Genomic DNA, 10120 nt, shown 5'->3' with positions numbered 1-10120 from the left:
GACAGAGTGAAGAGAGAGAGAGAGAGAGAGAGAGAGAGAGAGAGAGAGAGAGAGAGAGAGAGAAGAGATAAATAGTCTTTTTTATATATATCTTTTACGTAAAAAAAACTTTATATCCATAATTATCTTTTAATGATATTAATTATAAATTTTACATGTATATATATTTTTTTATTGTAAGCTATGTTAATTTTATTTCTCACGCTCAGTTCTCAACTATAACCCTGATCGAACCAAAGCTGGGTCGACAACTTACTCAACCATTAATTGATCTAATTTCAAGGTTTTATACATTACTCGTTTTTTTAAACAATTGTAGATACAAATTTTTTACAATGATATTATTGTATGCAACAGTATCTCAGAATGTATTTTGTAGAATCACTTTTATATTATGTTTTTCATATATTTTGATTATATGTATTTCATCTTCATGAAATAAGAATTAAGCTATTCCTCTGTACACAAAAAAAAATCCAAGTACATCTTAGAAGGCAATATGACATTGTATTTTCAGTTTGGAGCATTGACACCTCTAGAACCTAGGCTTGGCAGAAAATTAATAGAGCCTCTTACCAACTTGATACACAGGTATTGTAATGTATTTTGAAAGTATCTGTTAATTATCGCGTTTGTAATGTTATTATTGCTTATTTAGTTTTATATTGTTTAGCTAACGTTTACTTTATTTTTTACTTATGTCTTGTAACATATATAATATTTTAGTGTATAATACTTTATTATTTTTCGGTATAATTTATAACACAATAACTGATTGAACTTGATACACAGGTATTATAACGTTTTTTGAAAGTATCTGTTAATTATCGCGTTTGTAATGTTATTATTGCTTATTTAGTTTTATATTGTTTAGCTAACGTTTACTTTATTTTTTATTTATGTCTTGTAACGTATATAATATTTTATAGTGTATAATACTTTATTATTTTTTTCTATTATGAATAAATTATTTTTCGATATAATTTATGACACAATAACTGATTGTTTTCAGTACATCTGCAATGTCCTTATTGTACGAATGTATCAATACGGTAATTGCTGTGTTAATTTCTATCTCGTCTGGTATGCCGAGTCATTCTGATTCGATACAGTTGTGTGTTCAAAAATTGAGAATACTGATAGAAGACTCTGATCAAAACTTGAAATATTTGTAGAGAGAGAGAGAGAGAGAGAGAGAGAGAGAGAGAAGAGATAAATAGTCTTTTTTATATATATCTTTTACGTAAAAAAAACTTTATATCCATAATTATCTTTTAATGATATTAATTATAAATTTTACATGTATATATATTTTTTTATTGTAAGCTATGTTAATTTTATTTCTCACGCTCAGTTCTCAACTATAACCCTGATCGAACCAAAGCTGGGTCGACAACTTACTCAACCATTAATTGATCTAATTTCAAGGTTTTATACATTACTCGTTTTTTTAAACAATTGTAGATACAAATTTTTTACAATGATATTATTGTATGCAACAGTATCTCAGAATGTATTTTGTAGAATCACTTTTATATTATGTTTTTCATATATTTTGATTATATGTATTTCATCTTCATGAAATAAGAATTAAGCTATTCCTCTGTACACAAAAAAAAATCCAAGTACATCTTAGAAGGCAATATGACATTGTATTTTCAGTTTGGAGCATTGACACCTCTAGAACCTAGGCTTGGCAGAAAATTAATAGAGCCTCTTACCAACTTGATACACAGGTATTGTAATGTATTTTGAAAGTATCTGTTAATTATCGCGTTTGTAATGTTATTATTGCTTATTTAGTTTTATATTGTTTAGCTAACGTTTACTTTATTTTTTACTTATGTCTTGTAACATATATAATATTTTAGTGTATAATACTTTATTATTTTTCGGTATAATTTATAACACAATAACTGATTGAACTTGATACACAGGTATTATAACGTTTTTTGAAAGTATCTGTTAATTATCGCGTTTGTAATGTTATTATTGCTTATTTAGTTTTATATTGTTTAGCTAACGTTTACTTTATTTTTTATTTATGTCTTGTAACGTATATAATATTTTATAGTGTATAATACTTTATTATTTTTTTCTATTATGAATAAATTATTTTTCGATATAATTTATGACACAATAACTGATTGTTTTCAGTACATCTGCAATGTCCTTATTGTACGAATGTATCAATACGGTAATTGCTGTGTTAATTTCTATCTCGTCTGGTATGCCGAGTCATTCTGATTCGATACAGTTGTGTGTTCAAAAATTGAGAATACTGATAGAAGACTCTGATCAAAACTTGAAATATTTGGGGTTGTTGGCGATGTCGAAAATATTAAGAAATCATCCGAAGAGCGTGCAATCTCATAAAGATCTAATTATGCAATGTCTTGATGACAAAGATGAAACTATAAGACTGCGTGCCTTGGATTTGTTGTATGGAATGGTTTCCAGGAAGAACCTAATAGAAATAGTTAAGAAATTAATGGTACATATGGATAAAGCCGAAGGCACTATGTATCGCGATGAACTACTCTCAAAGATCATTCAAATTTGCTCACAAAATAACTATCAATTCATTACCAACTTTAAGTGGTAAATATAAAATATTTCCATACACAAATCTTATTATCTAAGACAAATTATATAAAACTTAACATATGCTCACAGGTACATATCTGTATTAGTGGATCTTACGCGAATGGAAGGCACCAAGCATGGACCATTAGTAGCAACTCAATTACTCGATGTAGCAATTCGTGTACAAGCTATTCGAAATGATGCGGTTCAACAATGTGCCTTATTGCTTGAAAATTCATATCTTTTAACCGGCCAGCCAAGGGCAACAATGTCCGAGGTTTTATATGCAGCAGCATGGATTTGTGGAGAATTCTCTAGGTATTAAGAATTATATACACTAAGTATTAATCTAATTAATATATAATAACATTTAATGATCTGTTAAATCACTAGTGAATTGGAAGATCCTTTAGCAACATTGCAGTCTATGTTGCGATCGCAAGCTTCTAGTTTGCCAGGACATATACAGGCTGTTTACGTTCATAATATATTAAAACTAGCTGCAACGACATTTGCCAAAGCAGAAAAGGAGGAAGATACTGAGACTATGGAAAAAGTATAAAATATATAATTTATGTAATAATAATAAAACTCTTATATTATTTTTATCGTGAAACAAAGCATGCACTATGCAATTAGTATTTATTAGAAATTTTAAAGTAAAATCTTTAAAAAAAATTCTAATATTATTTTACAGATTTACGGATTAAAAGACAAAATAGCAGCTTTTGTTTGTAGTGGCGACTTGGAAGTTCAGGAAAGATCAAGTTCTGCATTAGTACTATTGGAGTGTTTAAAAGAAAATCCTGGTCTTGCCCAAGAATTAATCAAGACATTTGAAGGTGAACTTAATCCAGTTGCACCAAAGGCTCAAAGAAAAGTAAGTATTCATTAGTAATATTGTATGCATATTTGTTTATTTTGATATAAATTGTAAAAAAAATAAAATTTCTATTAATTGATATGTATATGTGCAGATTATTTACAAATTCTATCATAAAAATTTCATGATATCTTCCAGGTTCCAATACCTGAAAATTTAGATTTGGATTCCTGGATAAATGATCCACCTTCGGAGAGCTCGGATTCAGAGGATTTAGACATGAATGATATTTTTATTAAGACAGAGAAATCGAATAATTCATTTTCTAAACGTGATTTGAGTGAACCATCCTTGGAAGAACTCGAGAGGAGGCGTGAAGCAAGAAAATTAGAACAAGAAAATAATCCTCATTATCTAAAAGGCTCATTTAAGACTCCTACATCATATCACAATTCATCGAACGTATATGAAGACTTTGAAAACATTCCTGTCACAGAATTAGACATCCCAATCTCTTTAAAGATTTCTAACTCGCACAGATGTCGCGATGTAGATAGCAGTCACAAAAGACATAAAAAGCATGAAAAGAAGAAGAAATCAAAGAAAAATAAAAGTAATTATGTATATAAATTGTATATTATATATCAATTATACTGTTAAATCTTTGAAATTCTCAACATTGAATGTTTTCAGATAAAAAATCTGATTCGGATGAAGAAGATGGAAAGGATGATAGCTTACCACTACAAGTAGTAAATACTGGAATTGGAGAACTACCTCCGGGTGCAGAAATAAGTGATAGTGACGATTACGATTTAGCAGATTCAAATGATCCACATAGAGCTTTAAATATCGATTTGGATATGCCTTTGCGAGAAGATGAACGATTGCCTGTCTTGGAACATAGAGTTACCGAAAATAAAATAACGGAAAAAGTTGAAGAAAAGGAAAATAAAAAAGAAAAGGTAAATTTCTTTTTATCTATAAATATTATAATATATAATTTGAATTTATTCAATTTATTCATATATTTTTAAAAACATTTTTCAACTTTATGCATTCTAAATTGATAGGGACATAGAAAATCTAAAAAAAAAGTGAAGAATGTTATGGAAAACAAAATGATGAACGAAAGGGAGTCTAATTTATGGTTAGAAACTAATTCGTCTCCGGAGAAAGTGCAATCTTCTGCTGTAGGAGAGTACATAGAGGTATTCAATGAATCACAAAAAGATAGCAAACGCAAGAAGTCAAAGAGTCAAAACAAACACAAAAAATCCAATGACGAAGATACAAAGCATAAAAAATTGAAGAAGTCAAAAAATAAGAAGGAGAATAAGTCATTGGATTATGAAGAAACCGCTGGAATATCTACTCCGTCAAAAGAAATATTACCAGACATAAAGGATGATATTATGAATATCGAATATAATACAATTACTGAAAAAATACAGCAAGATATCTCCTACGAAGAATTAACCCAAAATAAGGTCCTTTCCATGAGGTATGAGCTGAGACAGATCCCTAACGACTCAAGTAAAATTATCGTATCAATTTGCATTACAAATATAGGTCAACCTCTTGTAAAAGAATTAGTCTTCGATATTCCAGATACATCGTCACTCAAATTAGTTAGGAATGTAAGTTAATGTACATTTTAATATTTAGAAGTTACGCTTTAATTCACAAAAATAATTTTGTAATGTGTCATTTCGTGTTCTTTTAGTCTGGAGATGAATTTGGAATAAAACTGCCGTTCCAACTGCCTCTGCAATCTAGTAAAGAAACTGAGTTCACCGTTCTAGTCTCAGACGTGACATTTGCTCAGAGACTTAGGGGTACACTGACATACATGTTTGAAAGTAAAGAAGGAACGCAACAAGAAAAGCTCGATTTCACTGTGCCCTTATCATGTAGCAAGTTCATGGTCGGGCATCTCTCTCACAAGGACATACTTACGGAACTTCTCAAAAGTGGTCAATTAATATCTAAGATTAGAAGAGAAGTAATGCCTTCTCAGGACTTTAACACGATTCTGAATATTATTTGCCGCAAATGCAATCTCACACTCGTGGAGCAAATTGACGATACTGCATCTTTATACGGTCATTCTCTGAAGGGACATCATGTGTGCCTTTTGTTAAAATATAATGTAAGTTAAATTATCGCTCTGCTCTACATTAAATAATTTTTTAATGGCTAAAGTTAGAATATTAATTAACATAATATAAAGCAAAAATATATACTTCAATATCTCATATAAGTATTACGTTTGTATTGATTTAGTTGAAATTTCTAAGTTTAGCAATATATATTAGACTTTCATGGCTTTTTGTTACAGAGAGCGACGGAAAATCTAATAATTGAAGGTAAAGGTGACAATAACTCATTACTGTCGGGAATTGGAGAGGAGATCTTCAGAATCTTGACATAATACTGATCAAGTGTCTATGTTTTGCAATTATTGATTCCTATCATATATCGCAGTTATGTTGACGTACACTGGGCAGAGAAACACTTTGATTGTGTCTACTATACATAAAATACAGATATGTAGCAACTATAGCGTATCTGCAAACCGATTAAATATTTTCGGAAAAGATCTTACCTAAACTACACGTGTAATCTAGATCATAAATTTGTTAAATACTTAAGAAATATACATATATACACACACATTATATACATGTATAAACATACACACATGCATAACATACAACATATAAACACACATGTACATTTCTATATATGTGAAACGAAGTTTCGTAAAGAAACTGTGAGAAAAGGGAAAGGGAGGGAAATTATTACCAAGAATTGAAGACACTGGAATAAAAGTAGATTGATGTTTCTATATAGGATTTATAATAATTAAGTCTGGTATGGTACTGATGTGCAATAAAAAATACAGGAATTATATGAATATTTAGTTATTTTGTAAGATAATTTACTTACAACTTTTAGCTACCTTATTGAATTACATCGACATCTTCCAAAAAGAAACATCTGTAAATTATTAAATTTTCTTATCTTTACAATGTTGCATTTACACGACATGTAATAATTGAAATAGCTTATGAATAAAGACTAATTGTTAAGGAGTAGTTCTTTGTACAGTATGGAAATAAATGTTACAATAGAAACGATTGATCCTACTTTCATATTCAATGCCTTCAATTTTTGCGTCCAATTGAGATGTTAATATTCCATCGCTCTATATTGTTGAGATCTTTATTATTTTGTATAATATATAATATAAAATATATTCATTGCGATATTGCGTCCGATCTTTGTAAACGTAGATTAACGAGCATAAGTGGTAAGCGTAATGTATATGCGACGCTTCTATAACATGAGATTATGTAAATTTAAAATTGTAAATAACATATATGTATATATGTGTATGTATGAATGTGTGTATATATATATATATATATACATATATACATACAATATACACACATATATACAGGCACATGATCCATGTATTCATAGTGTATGCATATCGCGAAAAAAAATATGCTCCTATGTTATTTTGCAATGGATTTCGATTGCATCAAGTTTTATATCCATTTTTCTTTCTTTTAATATCTTTTGTCTTGTTTTGAGATATATAAAGATTTTTATATATGAACATAAATTCTAGATTTTTTATGTTAATTCACTCTAACATCTAAGCTATTAAACGTGTGCCAAAAATCGTTGGAGCTTTCAATAACTAAACAATCCTTTTATTCCTAAAGCGACATTGATTTTTGTCGCATATTGACCTTTGAATATCCGATTACACACACACACACACTCACACACACACACACAGAGCTAATTGTATGTTAATAATTTCCTTTTATAAATACGTAGCGTACGATGCCTTATAATAGATACAAATAAATATCCTTAATTTTTAACTTTATATCTTACACACATTGCCATTGCAGAAAAATAGCTGATATCTTTTTAAGTACACCATTCACGTAATAAGAGACATACATGCATGTTGATCATGACATTCTATTATAAATTACACGCCGCGAGATTAATGCTGGTATTATTTTATTAACCACGTATTTCTTCTTTAAACTTTAATTACTTCTTGCGCTCGCAAGTGTGAACGATTGTATAATAAAATTATGACTGGATTGTGCAAATCTCGTTTGCAACAATTTATTACTCAGATGTTAATACAAAAGAGATACCGCTCGCCCGAATTCGATCAAATTTTACAAAGACATTGAATTCTCTGGAGAGAAGAGTTTACACGGTTAAATTGGAGGCAGAATTAGCAAATTTATTTAAGAGAAAGGAATAATAAATGAATACAATTCTGCATTTAGGTGTTAATTATTGTTTTGAGTATGTAGTTTTTAAGTGTGGAAAATTAATTTGTAATACGAAAATATATAGAAGTTTTTTATTATTAAAGGCAGGCCCGAAAATTTGAAGTTTTGCCATGACATTTTATGACTTCTAAGACTTGTATTACATTTATCGTACAGCAAAGATTTTAAATTCATTGATTAGCTATAGGATAGAGGATAGAGAGATCCGACAACTTCTCTTTCTTATAGTCAATCAATAGGCTCGAAATGCTTTGTCGTGCGAAAAATGTTATTCTAAGAAAGTAATCTGCTAATAATCAATTTCCTAGTTTTCTTTGCTCTACAGAATGAATTTAAAATAGATTGTTGTAAAAATGCTTTTACAAATTGGTAGCAACACGAATACCGTCAATTTCTTTGCAAAAATTAGAGTTCTACGTTTAAATAGAATCATTTTGTAATAATTTTTCTATGTGTATTTTAGGTTTAATCTGTAGAATATTCTGAGAAAAACTAGCAGATTGCTTCATTACAAATCATGAAATTATGGTAAAGCTTAAAATTTTTCGATCTGTAATAATATACATATACAAAGAACTATATTTTTAATAAATTTCGGATTACAAATTAATTTTCTATGTCTCAAATATAACAGGTAGTAAATAATACCTTTATTCTTTTCCCTAAAATAAATTCGCAAACGAATTTAATTGACCACACAAACCTCGTATCCCCTTCCGAAGATAACTTACGTGCTCGCGTAACAAACTGAGTTAGGAGATTTCTGTATCACGATTACAAAACATTTCAATATACATTCTTTCAACAGCATACGCCGCGAATTATCGTATTTATTCCGCGATGTATCCAGGTCGAGTGAAGATAAACGCGTTTCGCAATGCACCGCGTTCCGGTGAGTGACACGCGATTCTCGATTTACGCGACGATTATCCGCACCTTTGGATAATGCCCGATCTGGAAGGTGAGCCGCGAGGACTAAAGACGGCCGTGATTCAATCAAATTCATTGACCTCAGGCTACTCCCACGCAAGATTCATGGTCGCGCATCGTCATGCTCTCCAAACGGAGTAGTTGTTTCCAGATGCAGCCGTGTTAACACTCGATACCGAAAGTGTTAATTGTTTCTCGCCGCCGCTTAATTTAAATCGAAAAATGTAAATCATTTGATTTCAGTGTCTGCACAAACATTTCTCAAAACACTGTAACGTTAATTGATTCATCCGCTCATTCCAGAAGCGAAGGAAGTGTTCAATATAACGCATAATTTATATGCACGATGTATTCACGCTCCAGGAAAGACACGGAAAGACTGTAGCTTCCATTGTACTTTTCCGCACGTTTTATTTTTTATTTTTATCTGCTCGATACTATGAATCATTCATCATTTTTTTCTGTCACTGTGTGGTGCAACGCGAAATAAAAACGTCCAGATATTGAAATATCGGCTTTCTCACTAAAGATTATCATTTCAACAAAGAAATTCTTCTCCCTGCCTTATCGAATAAAATATGTACAAATATTTGTAGAAAGAACATCGTTCTCGTTCTCTTTTTTCAAGTATGCTTGCGTGAGCAAAAAAATCACAGAGAAAAAAAAAGTTGAATGATTATTATTCCATTCCAGTCACGTTTTAGTCAAACGATGCATGCATGTTTTTTAAGATTTGATATCTTAATTCGCGCGCGCGGAAATGCTAAGCTGTCAGAATGACACATTATGATTTATCGGTGATTCAATTTAAAATCCTTTATCGTTTCTAGGTTTCTACAATTTTTCTTTCATTTAAAAACAAAAATAAAAGAAAGAGAGAACTGTGTTTCAAGAACGACACATCTCGTAATTATTGCATGTGAAGCATGTAAGAGAAAATTTTAGTCAATATATATATTTCATCGTTAAATGATGTCAGTTTAGATAAAAATTAGATTATATCGATTCTTAAAACCATTAATTCTGTCATGTCATTCTGTAATTTATTGTCATTGTCGAAATATACTCTTTGCGAACAAGTAATCGTGGTAAAATATCTTCATCTTGAGATTATACAACACTAACAATAAGTTTAAATTGACATACACGCGCAATTTATGCATGCAAATTTTGTATTTAATTCTCTTTTGTTTTTTGATACAATATATATTTTACATCCTATTTCCATTTTCCTTTTAAATTGAAAATGTATAATGGGAGAGTGTATCTTTCTGAAGAATTCAAAGTACGTAGATGAATGCAGATATTCATCTTCTGTCATAAAAGTGAAGTTACGTCAACGAGCAGATTGATGATTGTTACCTAACTCGGATAATATTTAAATATGTACCAGACGTGAAACAGAGGAAACATTAAACCGATTATTTATTTAGTCACAGAATAG

At 30.1% G+C, this 10120-nt stretch overlaps 1 protein-coding gene across 1 annotated transcript in view; it reads left to right on the top strand.

Annotated features, from left to right (window-relative positions):
- The window catches only part of garnet (adaptor-related protein complex 3, delta 1 subunit-like garnet), an 8571-nt gene extending 2336 nt beyond the window's left edge, over positions 1-6235 (top strand). Inside the window, exons 5-14 of the mRNA XM_018550568.1 lie at positions 518-591; positions 2158-2601; positions 2677-2904; positions 2980-3142; positions 3284-3466; positions 3608-4022; positions 4103-4374; positions 4483-5049; positions 5136-5561; positions 5751-6235. Of these exons, the coding sequence (XP_018406070.1) occupies positions 518-591; positions 2158-2601; positions 2677-2904; positions 2980-3142; positions 3284-3466; positions 3608-4022; positions 4103-4374; positions 4483-5049; positions 5136-5561; positions 5751-5843 (2865 nt within the window). The 3' untranslated portion in view covers positions 5844-6235. The remainder of the gene's footprint in view (positions 1-517; positions 592-2157; positions 2602-2676; positions 2905-2979; positions 3143-3283; positions 3467-3607; positions 4023-4102; positions 4375-4482; positions 5050-5135; positions 5562-5750) is intronic.
- The last annotated feature ends 3885 nt before the right edge of the window (positions 6236-10120 follow it).

The sequence above is a fragment of the Cyphomyrmex costatus genome, unplaced genomic scaffold (genome assembly GCF_001594065.2).
Source record: "Cyphomyrmex costatus isolate MS0001 unplaced genomic scaffold, Ccosl1.0 scaffold123, whole genome shotgun sequence".
NCBI classification, from domain to species: domain Eukaryota; kingdom Metazoa; phylum Arthropoda; class Insecta; order Hymenoptera; family Formicidae; genus Cyphomyrmex; species Cyphomyrmex costatus.
This window is presented reverse-complemented; position numbering and strand designations above follow the sequence as displayed.